Source organism: Eucyclogobius newberryi, unplaced genomic scaffold (genome assembly GCF_026437365.1).
Source record: "Eucyclogobius newberryi isolate DKJ021-1_F unplaced genomic scaffold, fEucNew1.0.hap1 SCAF_16, whole genome shotgun sequence".
In the NCBI taxonomy this organism is placed as follows: domain Eukaryota; kingdom Metazoa; phylum Chordata; class Actinopteri; order Gobiiformes; family Gobiidae; genus Eucyclogobius; species Eucyclogobius newberryi.
The window spans coordinates 26884406-26908343 of NW_027315790.1; the positions used below are offsets into that span (position 1 = coordinate 26884406).

Below are 23938 nucleotides of genomic sequence, written 5' to 3' on the forward strand. Positions count from 1 at the left end.
TATGACATTAATTACGTGTGAGTACAACCAGTGAAATCTTTAACTTATTACTTATCATCTTACTTGACTTATTAGCCGGAAAATACGGTAATTAGTTTAAGTTCTGATGATCATATTGATGATTATATTGTGACCTGAATAATCACGATTCTCAATTAATCTCAGAATCTCGACATCCCTTGTTAAGTGTTTGTCTGAGCCGTAAAACCTGCCCTCAGCATATTGCCTGTTTTGAAGTTCGTTTATTCCAGATCAGAAACGATTTGTTGTACCTTTGAGTATTTCAATTCTAGTATCTGTTGTACTATTATTTTTGACCATGTGTAGTTTCAACCATGTTTAAGATCAATGTAATCAGAAGTCTCTTCTTTGGTTTAACCCATGGATTTAAGCCTATGACGGTCTGAGTCGTCCCATGTTTGTGCAGCTTCACCATCAGTAAAAATGCCAGCAGAGCTAAAACCCGAGAATACAACTGTGTTTACTGCCCACGGCTAATTGAAATGTTAATTGTAGAAAATGTCGACTTAATTGACCAAATCTCTCTTGATTACCTTTGGAGCAGACTCCCACCTCGGTGATATTAAACTCTTGATGGTGCACCTTCGCTGAAATGCCTCCACAGTACAAATGCTTTATTTATATGCAGCGTGGATTAGAAACCGTGTGAGATAAGGAGGGCGATGAAATTCGAATTGAGAGGAAATCTATAAAAGTTGACGCGCAGAAGGCGTCGGAGATGGTTTATTCAAAAGCAGTTTATCCATTATAGATCACATTTCAGTGAATTTTCCGTACACTGGAGCCTGCTGTCAGCTACTGAATATTCGAATTCAGTCGAGGTATAAGAATATCCAGGAAATGTTGGATCTTAATATTCTTATTCTTGACGTGTTTACGAGAAGAAGAAAAAAAGGTGCCAATTGTCCTATTAAGCAAAGCGATGAGGCTGATCGTGCACAGGACGGTAGCCCTAGACTTTGGTAAAGAGAAACTATGTTTATTTAGCTATACATGCAATTTTACCGTATTTTCCGGACTATAAGTTGCACTTTTTTCATAGTTTTGGCCGGAGTGCGACTTATATTTATACTTATATGCTTATACTTATACTACGGAGCGACTTATATGCAGGCTTTTAGATAGGATTTGAAAACACCCCGTCCAAATAATTTTGTCCGGGGGTACGGGGGCCGACTAGGCAAAAAAACAAGTAGCTTTGGCAATCTCCGGACCACGGCTCGGCAGCCAATCGGAGCCAAGCGCACAAATTTTGTCGACCAGTCAGCACGCAGCATGCACATTTTCACTTGTAAACAGTAAACTGTAATGGCGGACTATTGGCAAATGCTTCCCGGCCCGATTTAATGATAATATTCCCTTCTTTTCTAAGATTTATTAATAAAATGGCTGTCGACATTTTAAAATACCCCGTCCAAAATATCTAAAAGCCTGCTTATATGTGATATTATTTGTTATTTTCACACTTGAAACCACACTTTATACTCCGGTGCAACTTATGTTTTTTTCTTCTCTATTATGCATTTTTTGGCTGGTGCGACGTATACTCAGGTGCGACTTATAGTCCGGAAAATACGGTAAATGTTTTCATGCTTAAATTGTTAATATATCATATTTTTGCCATTTGGTACAAGTTCCAAGTTTGACGTGCACATTATTTTGTAATTGAAAGCTTTCATCTATAAATGTACTTCGTAAAAAGACCTTGAAGCCTCTCTCCCTTTTTTTGACCAGCACAAATCTCAAAGTTTGATTGTTTTTGTTTGATTCGGTAAAGTGGAAGCCCCGTTTTTCCCCGACTCGAAGCTCATTTCGTAGCTTCTGACAGTTACTACTCGCCGCTCGCTTTAATTAAATCTGACCGGGCCCCGTCACACGTTGTCTCAGTCGTGGTTTTGCTTGGGTGATTTCTGCGAAACTGGAGCATAGACGAAGGAGATGTGTGGGTAATATAAACGTCCAGGGATCACGCTCTCCTCTTCACCTCCTTCCCATAATCCCCTCTGTTCACTTATAGTCGCTCGTATTTGTAATTCTGCACGAGATCTGGTCAAGTAAAATCCCTGTTTTGAATCACTGGCTACAGCTGGGATTTATGGAAAAGCAGGTTTCCCTTTGTGTTAAGACGGACGATGAAATGAAGAAAAGAAGAGCACGGAACATACAAACCACTCAAACCATTATATCGTGAATTAAAAACCTTGACCTCGTTGCGTTAAGACAATCGAGAGCCGGCACTTTGTACGTCTCTGAGCTCGAGAGGCAATCTGTTACTCCCAGGCCATTATCGCCAAACTCCTCATCAGAAAAACAACTCGGATCCACTTGACGAACTCGTGCTCGGTTCCATTTTAATCAAAGACGAATTAATCCAAACGACACACAATACTCATTCATATTTCAATATAATTGGACAATTAGCTTAATATTCCTTTTAATATGCGTTTCGAAAAGACCTCTTCCAATCAGCTTTGATGGGAAAATAATGCCACAGACTTAATTAATATCGAGATGGCAATTATGGTCCCTGATACGCCTCGAGATGGAGGTGCTTGATGACCTGATTGCGTCCAATCTTCTGTTTACAAGATTACAGTCTTGGCTCGGCGTCGCTCGCTGTTGATTTTGTGGAGACTTTGCAAAGATGTTTTGCTATTAATTGAAATAAATCTCCACCAGGTTAAATGCCTCTGCAGATAATGGAGGTCGAGTTATATTTACGTCTCTGGGAAAGTGAAGAAAGTGAACTTGAGGAATGAAAGTCTAAATCATGTGTGTTTTAAATTAGACTTTATAACCGATTTTCAAATGTTTTTTTTTCCTGTTTTTGGTTATCTTTTTCACCAATTTTGTGCAATTTTTTTCAAAAGTTGCCTTCATTATAATCAGATCGAATTCCAAACAGAGCTTTAACTGTGTCATTCCACAGCTTTTGAGCTCTTGATTGTGGTTGAGACGACATTTTCGACACCCTAAAACTTTGGGTTGCTCTCACATCTTCTGTTGCTGCAGTTTTTGAGTGTGGCAGAATTTTAATAAAGCGATCTTGATAAAAAATTCATCTTTTTCACTTCTGTCTTTCCCCCTTTTGCTGAGGACAACCACTTTGATCCGAGCTCAGAGATATTTAAAGCTTTTTTCAAGTCTAACTCACAAAAAACAGCGTCCCCTTGTCATGAAACCCAGTCTTTGCTCCCGATAGCGATGATAGTGTTGTTGTTTTACATTTAGTGGTCAACAAGCCATCCGATAGCACCTCGAGTCTTTGACCTTATTCTTTTGCTGTCACCGAGGAGAGATATGGTCTTGTTTGCTCTGCATATTTCACTACAGCAGCAGAAAAGAGTTGGCAGCCTCCCCGAGCTCTGGCATCGCACTGAAAACAAGTTCAAGTATGATTCAAAATGACTGAAGTAATCCACAATGGGATAGACTAAATCCCAAAACAATAGTATTTTGCCTGACTGGATTTCGCTTATTGAATATTTCAAATGGTGCCGTTGCTTCACATTTTTGAGAAAACACTTCAAAGACGGTGACGAAGTGGGCAGAGGAAGTGGAGGCAAAGGTTTGGAAAGTAAAGCCCTGTTCGAGTTTAACTTCAGAGAAAATGCAAATTAGGTTCCGTTGTCCTAATGCCTAATACGCTGTCGGATCAGAACAGACAGCATTTGTTTTAAAAAAAAAGAACCAGGGAGTTATTTTATTTCCAACATTGTAAATGAGCGAATAACTTATAACTAAAATATATATATATATATGTATATCAAATACATGAATTAGTTTGAGTTTTGCTTATCCGTGCAGGCATGAAAACTAGTTAATTATTATATAAAAAAAGAGTTAATTATTATAAAAAAAGAGTTGATTATTATAAAAACTCAAGTTAATTATTATAAAAACTACAGTTAATTATTATAAATATTCAAGTTCATTATTAAATCATCCTTTTGAAGTACAGTTTGTTCAAATAAATTACTGGTAGGACTGGACGATGTGGCACTAAAATGAATCACCCTTTTCTCCCTTGTATTGAGCAATCACAATTTTCCATCCATTTTTTTCCCTTTTAACTTTTATTTAAGCAGGAAAGTCTCATTGAGATTACTCGTTAGTCCTGGTCAAAAAGCAGCAAAGGTCAGTCACAACATCAACACACTTTTCACAGATTTAACCCATTTTCAATCCTTTTAACATAGATTTATACCGACCTATTGTATGCAGCTGTTTTAGTTTAGTTTTTTTTTTTTTTAACCTTTGTTTGTTTTTAATAGCCTTTATTTAACTAGGTAAAAACCCTTTGAGAGCTAAACCTATTTCTGAGCTGGGCCAGAGTGGGAATCTTGCAGCACAACCCAATTATAAAAGCATTTGCACAGTTAAACAAATAAGACATTTGAGAAACTACATTTAAAAGCAAGTTTCTGTGCGAACACTTGGAAAGTAAAACTCGAGTCCCGAGATTGCAATGTCTTACTAAGAACAAATACACATGGCTTCAATCTTTTACGACATGATGACTTGACCTAGATTGGTCAGTTTGCCTGTATCAATGGTCAGCTACTCCAGTTTACTCAAGTTCATTATGTCAATATTAGTTCTTCTGATAGCATCATTTAAAAGTACTCTCCAGGCCCCTGTATAATAAACGAGAGCTCGTCTTTCCATAAACAGATCCTAAACATAAAGAGCGCTGTGGTAATTATGTTGTGAATGGGATTACAGTAGCTCTCTGTGGTACCAGATCATTTTGTTCATAACAGCAGCTCTTTTATTCTTGTGTGAAGATTATGCCACTGAGCCTTCTCATAATGAACTCTTTGTGAAGTGTGCTCCGCCTCGCCGCTGTTATTTCCACTGTAAAGCCCTGGATTCCATCTCCAGTTTGGAGCTGAAAAGCAACGGTTTGGCTCTGAATGTGTTGAAAATATAGATCAGTGATGTGGTTTTCAAAGCGGCCTTTTCAGGTTGTCCAAATGTGTGATATAGAGTCCTTTGCTGCAGACTTTTAAATGAAACTGCAAGTAAAAACCCCACGGTTCCCCAGAAACACTCTTAAATTCTTTCCTCTTCTTTCATATTGATTCAGTTTTGCCAAGTTTTGGGTTTTCTGTGTGCAGTTTGCATGTTCTCCCCATGTCTGCGTAGGGTCCCTTTAGGGGCTCTGGTTTGCCACTAAAAACATATACAATAGTTTGCTGGTGTCCCATGAATACAATGTGTTTACAGCATGTATATAATTTATGTTTGTTAACATGCTCTGTCCCGACCCAAAACAATGATTAAATACAGTAATGAACCAGTCTGTTTTGGTTTGCTTGATATACTTTATTGTCCCGCTGTAAGAAAATGTGTCCTCTGCATTTGACCCATCCTTCCTTCATGCCTAGCTTTAGAACTGCAGAGTTGAACCGTCTCCAGATCTTGATCGAGCTTTGGTCAGGACCTTTGATGGATGCTTTTAGTCTGAGAGCGTATAGACATGGCAGGTTTATTTGAAGAGCACTATTTGTACCCAAAGGAAAGTGCATTCCTGAACACCAGCAGGAGGCCGGTCCCTTAGGTCCATGTCTAGTCCTGACTCTGGCACCAGCAGGAGGCCGGTCCCTTAGGTCCATGTCTAGTCCTGACTCTGGCACCAGCAGGAGGCCGGTCCCTGTGGTCCATGTCTAGTCCTGACTCTGGCACCAGCAGGAGGCCGGTCCCTGTGGTCCATGTCTAGTCCTGACTCTGGCACCAGCAGGAGGCCGGCCCCTGTGGTCCATGTCTAGTCCTGACTCTGGCACCAGCAGGAGGCCGGTCCCTGTGGTCCATGTCTAGTCCTGACTCTGGCACCAGCAGGAGGCCGGTCCCAGATGTCCTCATATGGTTCATATGTCACTAACATGGTACTTGGTACATGATAGTGTTCATTTGAATAACATACTCTCATTAAGTAATGTTTATATTGTGTCAAATAGGATTGGGATTGAACACGCATGAGAATGGATGTCAACAAATCCATCTTTTTACTTTTTACTGTAGTGGTTTGGTCATGATTGTAATAGATGACAATTTGTATTTAGCCTTTTTTTTAATCTTTTCTCGTATTTGCTTCTCGTACAGTTTACATTACGGTAACCCCTTTTCTTGATTAATTACCAGTTTGAACCATTATCAGCCCTCGCTCTAGACCCTGGTTTATATCAAAGCTTGTTTTAGTTAATTACGGATGCGACTAAAAGCCCTGATATTTCCTGGGGTGAAAAGTTTGAGATGACTTGCTCTGGACTCTGAAATCTCTTCAAGGACAATCAGCTAAACAGTTGAAATTAAGCGAGCCGTGTGAAATCGATGGCTCGTGGTGCTATCAGCACGGCAGAAGAGCCTTGTAATTAGTCACGGCTAAAGGAGCGTTAGCGCGACGAGGTTCATCTTAATAGATTTCTCCTCTTAACTCTACAGTAGAAGCAATCTTTTCCTAACTCTCCACCTCCTCGTTGCCGTCTATCACGTAAAGTCACTGCGCAAGAGGCTGAAAATGGATAAAAACAGCCCTAAAATATGCACTACATGCTCATCCTCCAGTACTTCTGATGACACCTGATAAGATCTTACACTATTTATCTATTATATTACTTATTAGACTTTATAGAAACTTAAAACGACAGAAACACTAACACCAAACCCCTTTTCTCTCACAAAAACAAACAAAAAGCGATGTTTCCAGGCTCTAAAACAACATTAGCTTTTGAATATTTTACAAGGTGTCTGGTCTGTTCGAAAGTCTGCGGCGTGAGCGCGACGTCACGGTTACTCCGGAGCGGTCGTTTTATGTGGTTTAAACTCGTCTTTATATTCACGGCCGTTTTTCACCCTTCCAGATGTTTCACTTCGTCTCGACTCGGACGATGAGCTGCGCACTGGGCCAAACGAACACTTTGTAGTTGAACTCGAGACCTTTCCACAAGTGACATAACCAAACAAAGTGTGCAAGCAATTTGGATGACGAAAGCGGCGTGCGTCACGTTTCTGTTCGTTTGGATAAAAGAGAGAAGAAGCAAACCTGTAATTAGACATTTAAAGACGACAGAAACGACAAAGCAGCAAATGGATGGATGAACTACTATTGTACTACTTTAAACTCAAGCTCTCATATGTTATAAAGCTTACAAATGAACAGCAGCTGACATCAAAATCGAATTATTTGCTTTATTGACCTCATAAACTAAAAAGTCGAATGACATTACATTAAATATTATGCAAACTTTTCTCTTTTTCTGTCATCAAAAACATTCCCAGAGTTGTATTTTGCGTCATTCACGCTTCATCCTTGTTTACGAGCTCGACTTTTCTGTCTGAGCTTCACAAAAACACTCTGAGGTGCTGTTTTTACGTCCATAGATCGTTCATTACAGCCGCTCACAATGTTTACCATTATTTCCCTATGATAATTCCCTCTGCCGCCAGTAGATGGAGCGCTAACAAACGTCGTATTGAAGCAACAGCATAGAAAGTCACGTGTGGTTTTCAATACACATATTATTTAAAGTTCTGTCTTGATATGGTAAAGTAAATGTACTCAAGAGCATGTTTAAAGACCAATAACAATACAATACGTGTCCTTTAAATGAAATACTGTGTTGACTAATGAGGGGTTCTAAAATGCTCACATATTGCTGTTTTTTTTCTTCGAGAACAAAAACGTGGCCGTGTTCAGTTGCAATTAAAGACTGCGACTCATTTGATCACACAACATTTACCTCCCGCGTTTGTCGTGCGGAGAATACGCAACGCAGCTCGCCAAACATTAGCATTTCTCCCCCGTTTCTTGCTCTGCTCCTGTAAAAACCCCGGGGGAAACGCACATTTTCTCTCGCTCTACATCTGAATCCAAACGTTTTTCTGCTTTATTCATGGCTTCCAGTCCATTTCGAGACCTTTCGACCACGCAAAAGATGTAATATTTCGTTTTGAATCGTTATTCTCTTTGGAAATTTGTTTAGTTTTAGTCTTGCCATCGTACATTATTCCTAAACGTGCCGTGTTTGTGTTGCAGAAGTTGCGGCAGAAGAACCAGCAGCTGAAGCAAGTCATGGACCAGCTGAGAAACCTCATCTGGGAGATCAACTCGATGCTGGCCGTGAAGAGCTGAAGGACTTTTGAGTCAAAACTAACCCTCGTTTTACCTACAGCGGATGGGCGGTCGATAACTGGACTTCTGACAGGGTATAGAGCGCACTTTAAACCATATATATCAGAACGTTTCAACTCGCTTCTGCCGAGGAAATGAAGCACCTCAAGTAGAGCCAGACGAGGATGTAAAAACTGTTATCATGTTTCGGACAGCAAATCTTCTCTTTAAGTCATCAGAATCCAACGTTTTATCAGCGTTCGTAAGACTAACCGAATGGGCGAATTTATATGATTTTATCTCTTTGTAAAGGTAGCTTAAAAAAAAAAAAAAAAGTCTATATATTATATTTTATCCATGTTAGTAGTCTTTGTTATTGTACGTTAATCTGCTTTGTCTGTTCGATCAAATGCAGCAAGGTATTATATTTATGATTTTTGGAGAGCCTCTGATCTGCAAAATCGTCAGTCGTTCGATGAAATAAGGCAATACTTGAGATCGCTTCCCATTTTCTCGCAAATATTTAGTATTCGCATCATTTCAGAATCTCAAATCACGCTAAAACAATGGCTCGTGTAGCATCGTGCAGTCGGCAAACGTAGCCTTCCTCGCTTTTTAAATAAACCCTTCCAGCGTTTGTGAACCGCATTCTAAAGCTCGGGATCGTTCCGTGAGTTTACCGTCGTGCGTTTTCTGTTAAAGCGTTTTAACTTTAGCCTCACAAAACATCACGAACGATGGAAATCCAGGGCCGTTTTGGCGACCGACCGCGTGTAGTTGGTGTAGCGTATCGGAATTAGCATCAAGGCTACAGCTAGCGTAATAGACGTCTCTCAAATCTATCGTTAAGCTGGACAGTAATGCGCCAAAAATACAGCAGGCAAAAAGACGCAGAGGAATTTGGAGAGGGAAGTTGTGTAAGACATCGACTCGTGTTACTCATTGCCAAATATAACAAACTGCATCCGGATCTTTGACAAGCAACAAAATCCACGTCTTTCTGCTGCTGCGTCTTTTAAAAATGAATGTGATAGAACGTTTACGTCAGTACCAGGCTTTAAACACGTCCTGGAGGAAAATCTATCCAAAGACATTGTTCGCCTTCAAAATAAACCATTGAAATGAAGTAATTTTGTAGCATTATTTACTTTTGTAGACTTCAAATATACCATAATGAAGGAGCACTGTGAATACTTGGTCGTTACATAGTTTTCCAGCGTCTGTCTGTCACTTGGTGCTATCTCGGTATTCAGACATTATTCCAGCTGCCTAGTAACAATGTACTGTATTTTACTTTGACTTCATGCACTTGTCCTAGTGATCAGTTGTCCCACACGAGAATAAGCAGTTCAATTTATTATGAAACATTTTTACACTTAAGATACAGCGCTATTTACATTGATATATTGTTTATTTGTGACGTTTTTGTGTTTGGCCGTTAAAGCGCCCCCTACAGGTCGGACCACTCGCTGAACTAAAATGCAGTTAAGATAAATATATTTTGAAATTTGCTAAAAAAGAAAAATGCTATCCGAAATGGCTCATTGTAAAGGTTTATAATTTCACTTCCTGTTTGTACTTGATGACATCACAGTAGGAAATTACCCAGCAAACACTGGGCCAAAACTAATCTAATGTCACAATTTGTTTTATTCTGACAAATAAAAATATATGAGTGCGACTTAGCTGAATTAATGTTTAGAGGTTAAAAAATGTGTTCCTTTGTGTATATTATGCATAACCTTTAACTGGATTGAGTTTTCCTAGTGTGATGTCACTTCCTGTCCAGATTTTTCAACGTTTTCTCCACAAATACCTGCTCGATTGGTGTAAAACTATAATTTATATGTATAAGAGGTTTCAATACAACAAATAAAGTCAAAATTAGAAACTGGTATAAACCCGTCATAGGCACTTTAACATGTTGAAGCTGCAGATTGGAGGTTCTCGGAATCGGACACTGTAGCAAAACGCCGAGTCTCGGTCTTTAACCAGATTTGACGCACTGGGCTCTAGTTGCTGTGGACCTGCCATCTCAATGCCTTGTTAACCACTCTGTTCAACTATTAAATCTCCCGTGATTTTTAAACCACTCATTTTCCGCTCAATATGTTCTCCGACAAAGCAAAGGACAAGGAGCAGTTTTCTCCTCACGACCGCGAGAAAATCCAAAATCATGTCGCACGCCGCAACGGATTTGGAAATGCATGACTTTTTTTGTGACATGTATTTGAATTTGATCAGCAATTTACTGTTCAACATCAGGAGTCTATTCACGTGGCACGTTTTCAACATGTCCTGCAGGATTTATATGTGAGAGAAGAGGAAAATGTGAACTGCATTGCAAAACTAACACAACAATAACTGTTTTTTTAGAATTGGTTTGAAATTGGAAAGTCTAAACTACAGGTTTAGCAGGTTTTATACAAACACATAAGCTGTTGACATGAGATTGATGAAATAATTACAGTTAGAGGTGGGAGAAAAATGGAAATGTATCCCAGTTGTTGTTTTGGAGAAATGTAAAATTATAATGTTCAGTATATTGTCTATAATTAAAACTATTACATAATGACCCCCAATCAAAATAACACAAATAATACCAATAACATCATAAAAATAATACATAAATGCATAATAAATAAATAATAATTACATAATTGTGGTTAATTTCACGGCCCGTTCATGTACGTCAACCAAGACATTTACAGACACATTTTGGCACAATCCTGATGCATTGTCAAAATATAAACTGAATATTGTCATCCAGATAATACCAAAACATATCAAGATTGTACATTTTTGGGGATTTGTCAATAGCGATGATTTCAATTTGAGTTGGATTACAGGTCAATCTGGAGCTCTTTGTACAAGACAAGACAAAATGTGCCCAAACCTGAGCTAAAATAGAACAATAACAGACTTTTATGTCACTGATAGCGCTTTAATATTCAGAGCTAAAGTTATTTCTGAGACTTGTCATGTGGCTTCTGTCCTGGGGGAGACGCAGAAGGACGGACAGCAGTGGCTTTCAGCAAAATACAAAAATCAATGCGGTGAGTGTAGTTATCACGTCCTCCTCGCAGCGCTAATGCAGGAGCGGTTATTGTATCTCGAAGGGCAGCGGTGCATTGTGGGGGTTTCACAGACTGACAAATGGAGTCGCCTTCCATTCAGAGGTCAGGGGCAGAACTGAGAACGTGAATGAAAACGGTCTGTTTAAAAGGGTAATTCTGCACCTTCTAACACTGATTACATGCCGTTTAATCACTGGTGTTTATTCAATGAGTTCTGTTCATTTGTCGTGGTCTTTCCCTGCAATTATCTGCCTTTTATGTGTAAAGATGAAAGATTATGCAGCATTTTGAGCTTCTAATCATGTTATAATGTCCTCATCAAAACGTACACCTTTAGTTGTGGTGTTTAGTTTAAAGGCACACTTTTACTGACCTGTAGCTTGGACTTTCCACCATAAAAATTACTAATTGCAACTTTTAACTTCTTTTCAGGTTCTTTTCAATTATTGTCAGGTGATATTCAGTCTATCTTTTAAAAATCCAGGCCTAATCTTTGTGTTCATCGATGTAAACACTTTAATACAGCAAATGTACAACAAGGATTGATTTAAATTGATCAATAATCAAAACCCAAACTACTAACTGAACCAAGACAGAACCTGGGCTGAACACCTGAGTCATCTTGTGCCACAAGAGATAAATAGTGAGATAAAATAGCCTCACAATTGCGCAGATTATTGTGTTTAGTATTTACATCCAGCTCGGACAATAACGTGCTGCCGGTGAGTTATACTTACTACTTCTTGACTGCAAACGAGGACGACGTCGTGAACTTGAACACGCGGCAGTTTATCGTCTATAAATGATGTCAAATCTGCTTTGGTTTCGTTCTGGTGGAGCCGTCGTGCGTCTCATCTCATTATGTCTCGTCCCATCTCGTTAATGCTTGTCAGTGTTTCTCTCTTTCTCTCTCCGTTCCTCTATTCCTCTCTGCTTTGTGTCGGGGGTATTTTTAACTCGCCCTTAACCCGCCCAGACCCCACAATGCCAGCTCTTACAGGCTCACAGCGGACATTATGACGGATTTAATATACACCTTTTATAACAAAGTCCTCTCATTTTACTTAAACAACAATATTGTAAACAATGGCTGGAATAATATCAGATTTATTTAGAACTTCCACATTTTAAATCTAGTCCAACCACAAGGGTACAAGGATAGTGCTGTTGTTTTTCATACAAATAAAGTTAGAAATGAACGGTGAGTGCATTCTCTATAAAGCGTACTGATAGTAAAAACATTTAAGTAGTAATAGTAAAATATTAGTAATTTATTCAGTACTTTAAAGGATCATTGATTTGCCTAGAATGTTCAAGCACAAAAGCATTAAAATGGCAACAAACTGATTATATTGCAACAACTCCAAGATCCTCCATCAGACAGATTTTACCATACATTTAAAAAAAAATAAAAAAGGGGAAAATCTGCATTTTTCAATGTTTTTTATTTTTATTTTGACAGTTTGACTAACAAATTAAAGCATAAACAACAAATTATTGAGTCAAAGTATATTTAAAATGCCCATATCACAATTATGTCCAATATTTTGCAGCGTTGTAATGCCATATTGTGGAGTATTCCAGGCAATACATAACGCACCTGAAGTGTAGTTCTTTTCCAAAACATTATCAATACCATTTATCTGCAATCTTTATTCTATTTTATTTCAAAGTGACCTCATGAAGGTTATCGTCCCCCACTGTCGACCACAAAAGACAAACAGACATGCAGTTTATCAAATATGAGTTTATTTTTTATAAATCATTCTTACAAAATTGGCATTTGTCTATTTCATTTGTGATCTCTATAAAAGTCTTCTGTTAATTACACCCTCGAGGGAAGAGAAGGCATCAAGACAGTCCCAAGCGAACAGGTTTGTATTGTTCTCCGCGGTGTTGTGTTAAATCTGATAAATAATCCTAAACATGCGTCGTCGCCCGTGGCAACAGTGTCCGAACAGGAAGTGAAGAGGGGGCAGACAAAATGGCGGCTGTGGCCGATCCAGTGTGTGAAGGCAGAGAAAACTGACCAGAGATCCATGTTTTAACAGTTTCAAGCAGATCGTTTTAAAGGCACAAATCAAGAACAGACGAGCGTTTTAGTCCAAAACTCCGGAAATGATTGGCACTTTTCGTAAAAAAGTCTTTCCTGATGAAAACGGCGAGCACTTGCATGATGATAAAACTATTTGGGAGTTTCCACAGCTGAAGTTGGTAGACATTGGTTGATCAGGGTCCAAAAAGGTCAAATCTTTTGGAAACGGTCACTTTAAACGGAAGAGAGAACCAACATATGATGAATTTGCAAAAAGTAGAAGTAAAAAAAAAAATGGAAATAGAAAAAAAAATTCCAATATAAACTTGCTTCTAATCTATGTTGAGATTCCAATTTTAAATAAAAACAAACATGGCAATTTAATGATGTAAAAGGCAAACTTTGATTGGTTAAACGTTCTACAGTGTAATGATCAGAGATAAAATATTTGTCAATCAATTTGAATCAAACATTAAATAAAAACATAAAAAACAGCTGTCAAAACTTCCTTGAATAGAAATTTTCTTACATTTTTCAATCACACTTTTTAAACACACATTTTCCCATCTGCGGAAGAGTAAATTTGTCGTTGAACCGTAACGCGGCGCGCTCCCATCTGCGCCTCAAACGCTGTGGCTTTTAGTACGATTTTTCCAATTTGCTTCGCGCCGTGTGCCAAGATGTCGTAGCCCTATTGAATTTGAGATCACTCTTACCCCAAATGCATCACCGCTAATGTGATTGATGGCTAAAGGAAAACCAAACACTGTGCGCAGCGTTTCCGGACAAAAAGAGCCTGTACCCGATTTTGACGCATATTTCAGCCCCGCCCAGATGTCCAAACAAGGCGTCGTCGTTCAGCCCTGGTTTGGTTTTCCACAATCAGCAGCTTTCACAGCTCGGTGGGATCGGTGCAGGAACGATCCACCTTAGAAAAAGCTTCAAAACTAGTCGTCAGGACAACGTTTTATAACTCAAGACATTAGAAGGAAGTCGAAACATTTTAAAACATTGTCCGTATGACCACTTTGGAAGCTTTTACTATTTTACAATACACTCAATAAATGTTCTCCAGAGCTAGAAACATAAGTGAGGTACAGGCCCTTTAAAGGACACACATTATGCTTTAATGGCCTTTTTTAACATGCTTGGAGCACTTAAATGTTCATGTTTTAACTTAAGGTAATGCCCATTTGTTAGCACGCCATCTACTGGCAGCAGTGGGAATAAACAATGAAGAAACTAAAACTAGCCATTAATGTCGCCGGCGTGTTATTGTAAGCACGCTGTTGTTATGAACGCACATGTTACAAGAGTTAATAACTGCACGATGGAGGGGAAAACTGAATCAGACTGGAGACGACCTCGTAAAACAGCAGGATTCATTAAAACGAGCGTGAATGAAGCAAAATGCAGCTCCAGGTTTGTTTTTGGCGGAAACGACATAATAAGATGCCCAAAAAAGGTACATTTTTGCATAATATGTGTCCTTTAAATCAACATTCGCCTTCATTCATATGTGAAACGATAGATTGGGAAGATGATGAATTGTTTTGGCAGAATATATATGCGCAGCGAGCTTTCTCTTGAGATTATGGCAACGAGTAAATCAAAACAAACGTACGTGAAAAGCTCCACATGAAACGGCCCGTGTGGGTTTGTGTACAGAAGTCGCGTTTTCTTTGCGGATTTGTACTGCGCGATACTTCAGTAAATCCAGCGTAAATATCCAGCGTAAATATCCCCCGTAAACGACTTCAAAACCGTCACGATCAAACACCAGCCGTGACCGAACTGTGTAGAAATAAATACGCGATGAAATGAAGTGAGAAGAGCCGTAACATGAGAGTTTAAATACAGAGGCTGAACCGATGTGTTTAGAACTACACTTCCCATAAGGCTTTGCGCTAAACGTACGATAAATATGTTTGAGAATGTCTTTTTTTAAACTACACGAAGGCTCCAGCGGTTATTGTCTTTGAACTAAACGCTGTAACAGTTTGTAAAGCAGCATTTCATCCGTCAAAAATGTGAATTTCACTTTTTAAAGGGGTCACAGCTGTTTATTAATATTCAGATATCGTTAAAAACTCTCATTATAAGGCTCTGGCACCAGTTTCAAGCTATGGCACGAAAACAGCCTCGTTTTTTGACACTCGGAAGGCGGACAACAACTTCACAACGACAAAATAAAAAACAAAAGCGTGACACGTTGTTAAGCGGCGTTCACAGAGGCCACTAAAAGCACGGCGCTCTCGCTGAAGTGTCCGAGCGTTTGAACGGATAATGGCGGTTTCCAATTATCATCAGTTGTTTGTGGAGCGCTCGGAGCGGAGATGACCAATCGAAGGGAAGTTCGGTGACGGCAGATTAAAAGCTGAGCAAATGGAGGAGTCAAATTGGCAACGGGGAAACAATTACCGTATTTTCCGGTGTTTTTTCATAGTTTTGGCCGGGGTGCGACTTATACTTATATTTATACTTATATACTTGTACTCTGGAGCGACTTATGTGTGATGATATTTGTTATTTTCACACTTGCAACTGCATTTCATACTCCAGTGTGACTTAAATATGTTTTTTTATTCTCTATTATGCATTTTTTGGCTGGTGCGACTTATACTCCGGTGCGACTTATAGTCCAGTAAAAATACGGTAATGGCAGTAATAATAAACAGAAAGAAAAATGCTTAATGTTTTAGCCGCGTTCACGTCAAAATTCAGACTAAACCGGGGCAAAACCAAGTCTACATCAGAACTTAAACCAGGACAAATGTGAAAACGGCTTCATACGAACGATTTAAATGTTCTCGTCTCATTCAAGTCCAGATTAAAGTGTTATAATTTGTGAAACGCATTAATCGTTCACAATGTTTCACAAAATAGTGCATAGTAGGAGTTTGTATATGGAATAAATGAGCGTTCTTGAGGGCGCGCCGTCATTTTCTTCAGCATTCAAACCAAACAAAAACTTCACGACGCAATGTGCAACGAAGAACTTAGAGATGCAGTGTGTGACTTTTCAAGAGCAGCGCGTCCGGCTCGTCTCCATGGAGATGTTATCGCTCTAGATTGTTCCGCAGTATGGCATTAAAGGGCTGAGAGATATGAGGGAAATAGAGAGAAATAAGAAAGATAGAAGTGATAATAGAGAAAGAAAGAGAAAAATAATCAAGTTTTTCTTGATCTTGATTTTCGATTGATGTTTTTCTTTACAAAAACAAAATTCAAATGGCTTTAAGTATCAATTCCATGATCATAAACAATACTGACTTTTAATCAGTCAAATTTAACACCAAATTAATCAAACCTCATGTTTTTACTGACGCAGAATTGGCTGTAAAACTCTCAAAAAATAAAACAAAAATGAAAAATGTCAGCATTCCATTGACAATTTCACATGACAGAATTTTAATGTCGACTAAAATCTGATTGATTGCCGAGCCCTTCACCATGGCGACGGAAACGTAGCGCCACAAGGCCAAATTACAGCTCAGATCTGCGGAGAAGCGACTCCCACTTATCAAAGAATGTTTTTTAATCCATTTTCAAGCACTACAAACACCAGTATTGAAATAAATCCTCGAAATAAACATAATGCCGCGCTGTGGAACATCCCGGGCAATAACATCGCCACGGAGACGAGAAGGGGGCTGACCCTCCGCTGTTAAAGTTCAGAAAAGGACAAGAACGCCACTTGCACTTTTTCTCCTCCAAAAAAAACGATAATGTCTGACGCGGCGAAGAAAAAGGGAGCGGTGGAAAACGCCGGCGAGGCTGGAATGAGCTCGGGAGCGACGACACGCACCATTTAACCTCCCAAACGTTCATTTGGAGTCGCGCTAACGGCGGCAAAATGGACTCGGCGCGGGCGCTTATGGTCGGATGAGCCGAGTTTGCAAAGCGCTCGTACACGAGACGCACTTTGAAAGACGAAGAAGTCGAAAATGAGAAAAGTACGAGCGCACGAGAGGGAAATGGGATATGAAATTGCGGTGTTTTTTTCGGGGGGGCCATCTTTGTGATAACGGAGCGGCAGATGGAGCATTAGAGACGTGATATCAGCAGAGAGCAACCAGGCACAAATACTGATGTTTACAGACGGGAGGCGACGTGTGGACGGTCTCGCCCCGAGGAAGTGATCAAACTCAGATGTGAGAGACTTCTGAAATAACAACAAGAGTTACCAAAATATATATATGTGTGTTTACTTTAAGTCCAAATGTATTCGTACCCGAGTTCAGAGCGACAAAGGAGAACTTGTCCTTTTCTTTCTTTAAATATTGTGTGATAATGTTGTTTTTCCCAGTTTGAACACACGACTTTGGTTCTTTTTTAAGTAAGATTAAGTGTGATTACCTTTAAAAAGAACCAAAGTTGCACAAAAAAAGGCTAAATGAACATTGTCCAAGTCTTTGCTGAAACGATTAATCGATGAATTGTGTCTATAAACGAAAAAATCATCATAATAATATTAATAATCTGAATAGTCGTGGACTGAACGACTCTAAAGCACGTGCAAAAAGACAAAAACAGCGACATTATTAAACCAAAATGTCAAAAAAATCTACTTCAATCCCAGACACTCGTAAATATTCTCCATCTCGAAAGCCTTCAGTCACCACATTTCAACCTTTACAAAGTTTCAAATTTAAAAAGTCTTTAAAAATGTACAATATAAATAATGATTGCTGCCGAATAGACGACTGAATGAATCGTTATTTGCAGCTCTACTTCCAGCATAATGAAGCTCCATGTCTCTTTTTCAAGTGGGCGCGAATAAATTCAAGTGTAAATAAATTAAAAACATTTAGAAGTCGAGACCGTTTGTTGTGAGTGTCATAAATAATGGGGAAAATGCCTGGCTTTTATGTCTTTAGACTGTTTACATGTCATTTAAAGCCATGTAAAGTATAAAACGTGTAAGATTTAGCTCGGGTATGAATACGTTTGGACTTAAGTGTACAAAAACTGTCAATAAAAGAGAAGGTGATTTGTCGTTTGTCACTTGACGACGGGGGGAACGAGTAAGTTCAGGGCACAGCGTCGACATCCTCTAAAGATACTGATCGAACCGGACGTGATATGACGGCGATAGAAGGCGATGGAGCTGATTTGTACAGAAATCAAACCAACTCTGAAGATTGCGTCCTGATGCGTGGCACGTTTTCCATCCTTTCTTCCCTCTTTGTTCCACCGCTCTTGTGCCCAAGCGGGACGAGTCACTCCCCCCCCCACGTACAAAAAAATATTCTATGAGTTCGTGTCAGTAGTGTTTCTCCTCCGTTCCTCCCGTCGGCGGCTGGCTCCCTCAGTCCGTTTTGGGGTCCCCCGGCGTGGGAGGGGGCCTGTCCTGTCAGAGGCGCTCGATGTCTCTGTATTTCTTGCGGAGGATGGAGACCTGGTCCTTGAACAGAACCGGGTCCAGTCTCATTTGGGAGTGGACCAGCGGCATGGCGCCAAACCAGCTGGCGAACTTGTTCATGCAGGTCTGCCTCTGGGCGAAGTGGTCCGGGTCGGCCCACCGAGACGCCCGCGAAGACTGCAGCACGGAGAGAGAGAGAGAGGGAGGGAGGGTCAGTGAAGAGCTAAACAGTGACATAACAGTGGACTTTTAACTGACCACAGAAGGTTCAGGAGGGCCCAAAACGGGAGGGAGCACAGTTACAATCCCCGTTCATTTAGATGTCTTTATGTGATGTTGTCTAGTTACGGTGATGGTTTTTTTATTCCTTTATTTCATTTTTTCCATAAAGATGTTTTTTTTTCTCCTTTATTTAATATTTTCCCATTAATTTTGATATTTTTTTTATTCCTTTATTTCATTTTTTCCCCACATTAATTTCAGATTGTTTTTTTATTCCTTAATTACATTTTTTCCACATTAATTTGCATAGTCTTTATGTGATGTTGTGTAGTTAATGTGATGGTTTTTATTCCTTTATTTAATTTTTTCCATTAAGATGTTTTTTTTCTCCTTTTATTTAATATTTTCCCATTAATTTAGATAATTTTTTTATTCCTTTATTTCATTTTTTCCCCACATTAATTTGCATAGTCTTTATGTGATCTTATGTAGTTACAGTGATGTTTTTTTATTCCTTTATTTCATTTGTTTTTCAAGACGAGGCATACTGGTTTGAAAGGCTTTGGACTGTTTACAAGATCATTTAGCTTGAATTAAGAGAATAAATTTGCCAATGAGGTAAGTAAAAATGACTTATTTTATTACATATTTTGTCTTGAAATAAGAATAAATGTATTGAAACGAGTAAAATAATCAGGGTCCTTCAAGTAAATACATCTTTTAACTGCAGAAAACTAAACAAATTTAAATAAATATCCTGATTTCAAGAACTTTTGACTATTCACATTTGTGCTTTATCCTTCGGAAATACCATATATTGTGCATTTTTAAATGTTTTGACCCATAACATGAACTTCAAACTATAAATCAGATTTCAGAAGTAATTTCCCTAAAGGCAAGGCAAGGCAAGTTTATTTGTAGAGCACATTTCATACACAAGGCAATTCAAAGTGCTTCACACAGCAGGAAAAATGCATTCAAATCACAAAGAAATTACAGAAATACAATAAAATTAACTAAATTAAAAATTATCAATCCAACTGATTTTCTAAACTAATAAAATCACAAACAAAAGAGAAGAGTGCAAAGAAAAAATCCTTTCAGTCATATGCGCAGCTAAACAAAACTGTTTTTAGCTTAGATTTGAACATTGTCAGAGTAGAAGCCTGTCTCACATCTTCAGGAAGACTGTTCCAGATTTTAGCTGCATAAAACTGAAACGCAGATTCCTCATGTTTTGTCCTGACTCTGGGCACCAGCAGGAGGCCGGTCCCTGAGGTCCTCAGAGTCTGAGATGGTTCATATGGCACTAACATATCCAAGATGTACTTTGGTGCTAGGCCATGGAGAGACTTGTACACAAGCAGAGCTGCTTTAAAGTCTATTCTCTGAGCCACAGGGGGCAGTGCAGAGACCTGAGAACAGGACTAATGTGATCATACTTCCTGGTTCTGGTCAGGACCCGAGCACCAGCGTTCTGGATGTACTGCAGCTGTTTTACAGCTCGTTTGGAGAGACCAGTGAGCAGGCCGTTACAGTCTAATCTACTGGAGACAAACGCATGGATAAGTCTCTCTAAATCTGGTTTTGACACTATATTTTTGATTTTGGCAAATGCAAACTGTTTTCCTTGTATTGATCAAATAGATATATCATTTTCTTTTCATTATTCCTCAAAATTCTGCTCTAAACCACATGTTTTCTTCTATTTTAACTATAACTCGGTATTGTTTTCGGTTCAAAATGAGAAGAAGTGACAGGTTTTGAAACGGCAGATAGAATGTGCGTTTGTGAAGAGTCACTGACTGTTTGGATTGAATCTGTCCCACAGTGTGTGACTCTGCAGACAGTTTAGACGAGTCAACGCCACAGCAGCGTTTAAAGGGAATAAAAGAGAATAAAAGAGAATAATGCATGTGGTTCAGACGCTCCAGAGACAAACCGTGGCCTCAGAGACTCTCTTCAACGTTCACTGTGGCGCAGTCGAAGTGTTTAGTTATTTTGAGCTTTTGTGCGTCATTTAAACTGATGTTTGTCGCCTTGAGAAGAGCGTTTAAAAATATAACTACGTGGACTTTCTAATGTTTTAATGTGTGAGGAATCAGCGTAAACAGACTCAAACATGCATACAAAACTACTAAACAAAATACAACAATCTTGGCTACTTTATATGTTTTTTTAAATGATATAGAAGGTTATTAATAATAGTTTTACCATTCTTAGACGTGTACAGTTTATTTTATTTAGCGTCTTCTAAACTCTGAGACAAACAAATGGCTTTTGATTCTTGTTTTCAGATTTGTTAGTTTATTTAAAATGCTGTAAAGAAAAGTGCAGTTATTTAGAAGCAGATGTTTTTAAAGCTTTTGACATTTTAAACGCGTTGTAAATGAGGAAAGGTTTGTATTTTATTGTGAAATTGTGAAGCTGATCATCATTTTTAGTTCCCTCTTCTCTAGGGAGTGTGGAGACGTCTGAGTATTCCACGGTAAACTCAGTAATGGAAGAAGAACTCAATGTTGTTACTTAGATACATGTGCAAAAAGTTAACGTTTTGAAGAAAAATGTGCTTTTCAAGAGTTTAAAAGAATTCCACACAGATTTTGAGAAGTGTTAAACCATTAAATGAAGTGATTTTGATGAATTGTTCTGATCTTTGGTCCTCAAACATCAATTCAAATACATGTCTTAATTTTTCTTGTGAGTTTATTTTTGTACATTTTAGTTGGGTCAAAGTTTGGGTTTGATTTCAGAACTTTTACACAGAATGTCACAGTGAAAGTGCTAAAAATATATACTTCTCAAATCAAATGAAAAGTACTCTCCTTCAGTCCAGTTAAAAACGTAGGGGAGTAAAAAGTATCCACTATACAAACTAGTACAATACTTTTACTTGTGTACTTTGTCACTTTCCACCACTGGTTGAACTACATGTCACTAAAACATGGCAAACATGATTATATTTGAGGTTTTTACTAAACATTTTGCCTATTTTACTTCTGTTTGACAATTTTGTTGAAGTTTAATGTCACTTCCTGGTTGTACATGAGCAGCAAAGGTAAATCTACAACTGTTACCAAGCAACCATACTGTAAACAAGGGCCAAGAGCCATATCAATGATTCAATAGTTATGATTTTACAAATAATACCTGATAACACATTTATTTTGTTTATTTTCACTGTGTTCTCAATGGAACGTCACTTATTGATGACATCACAGAGGGATTCAGTTTTAGAACTCGTTTCTACTTCCTGGAATTTTTAACCTCTATTTTTTTTCTATTTCTTCTTCTCTACAAACTGCCTCCTCCTGTAAAACTATGATGAGCATTTACCACTGGAACTAACCCACCAAACCAAGTCGTACTTAGAAAAAGCACTTTAAAGATGTGAACGGGCCCAGTACCTGTCCCATCATGGTCTCCTTGTACTGCTTCTTCTGCGTGACTTTGACGGGGGGCAGTTTGGTTACCGCGGAGACCAGGAAGTTCATCAGGATGTCCTCGCAGTTGGCCAGCTGGTCCACCATGGTCTTCAGGCTCAGCGGCAAGAAGTGTGTGTACAGGAAGTGGTAATACCTGGAGCAGAGAGAGCACGACAAACTAAGTGTAAAATAAAGTGTTTTCAAGCTGCGACGTCTCCTTTAACTCTGTTCAAGTCTGCAAACAAGATGGATTGACCATGTTTTGTACTTAAACTGGTAAAAATGCACATCGTTACAGCAACTTTATCCTCTTGTGTTATGGTGATATTTTCCTCTTCATGACTTCTGATGTGGACAGAAGAGTCATGACATAAACTGTGACTCGTAATTATGAGTGCGATGTCCTTCTCTGGCCAGAAGCAGACAAGGACACATTTATTTACAATGCTGGGATTACTGCCTCTGTTGTTGTTGTTATTGTTGTTGTTGTGTTGCTTTTAACGGCGGTTTGCAGCCAAATGAAAAGGGGCATTTATCGCCACCTTCTATAGTTATACATCTTCAAAGTATGTTATTCACGTTGTACCGTAAAAAAGACAGAGAAAGAGGGAGAGAAAGAGGATTTCTGCCTCTGCATTTGTCCTTTGATCACACAGAGAAGTGTGGACTCGAATTCATTATGATCTCCGGCGCTCAGAGCTGAGGAAGAAAGTCTTTGTTCACTCGGCTCCTTTTGCTTGGAACATGTTTCAGAAAGACTAAATGGACTAAGTTCATTTAAATGCCTTTAATGCCCTGGAGTCTTCAACAACATGGACATGTTTTGTAATAACGTGTTATTTTAATGATCGTTTGTCTGTATTCATGTGTAACTGTGTAAACGTCGCTGCCTCTTGGCCAGGAGGGTTTTTAATCTCAGTGGGACCCTCCTGCTCCCACGCTGCCCCTACTTAACTTATCATTCAGAGTTATCTAATAGACTGCTGTGTGTTTGGGCTGGGTGTGGCCTAGCACCTCACAATACCAACACTCGGAACTTGATACGATATGCATCTTGATACATGGATATCCCTTAAAACCGGTGTTAAAAGCGGATTAAAATCTCATGTTCAGTCTGTCCTCAACATCAGAATAGAACTGTTTTATGATTATTCACATATTCATCTCAGATTCAGCCTGGATGAAGCAGTCTGCAGGTTCAGAAGTGTAGAACGTGGCTTATAATGGCTTTATGTCGTTTAAAAGTATCAGAATACACATCTCTGTATTGATACACGTATGTCCGTCACGATATCACGACATGGATGTATGTAGCGCAGCCCTAGTGTGCGTCTTATTGGAGTTGATCGGGCGATGGTGAGTGCTGATTGGCCGACTGCAGAGTAATGGGCTGTCTCCATCACATCACTGTGTCCTGGATTAAACCCGACAGAGCTGCTGCTCAAACTAACACCGGAGACATGGAGCGCTGGAGCTGCAAAGTGACACTTTTGAATCAAATGTGCCCAGAGTCCGAGGAGGTTTCCAGAGGCAGAGCAGCACAAACATCAGTGTGTGCAATCTGAACATCATCTGTCTTATCACGAGACGAGAGAGAGAGACGAGAGAGAGAGACGAGAGAGAGAGACGAGAGAGAGAGACGAGAGAGAGAGACGAGAGAGGGAGACGAGAGAGGGAGAC

General features: G+C 39.1%; 2 protein-coding genes across 3 annotated transcripts in view; one reads left to right on the forward strand and one right to left on the reverse strand.

Moving 5' to 3' along the window:
* med30 (mediator complex subunit 30) overlaps positions 1-9260 on the forward strand; it is a 49920-nt gene extending 40660 nt beyond the window's left edge. For both annotated transcript variants that reach the window (XM_072448177.1, XM_072448179.1), the window contains one exon: positions 8060-9260. In XM_072448177.1, the coding sequence (XP_072304278.1) occupies positions 8060-8155 (96 nt within the window). In that variant the 3' untranslated portion in view covers positions 8156-9260. The remainder of the gene's footprint in view (positions 1-8059) is intronic.
* A 9199-nt stretch (positions 9261-18459) lies between these two features.
* Positions 18460-23938, reverse strand: part of ext1b (exostosin glycosyltransferase 1b) — a 210425-nt gene continuing 204946 nt past the window's right edge. Inside the window, 2 exon segments of the mRNA XM_072448180.1 lie at positions 18460-18788; positions 22241-22412. Coding sequence (XP_072304281.1) covers positions 18603-18788; positions 22241-22412 — 358 coding nt within the window. The 3' untranslated portion in view covers positions 18460-18602.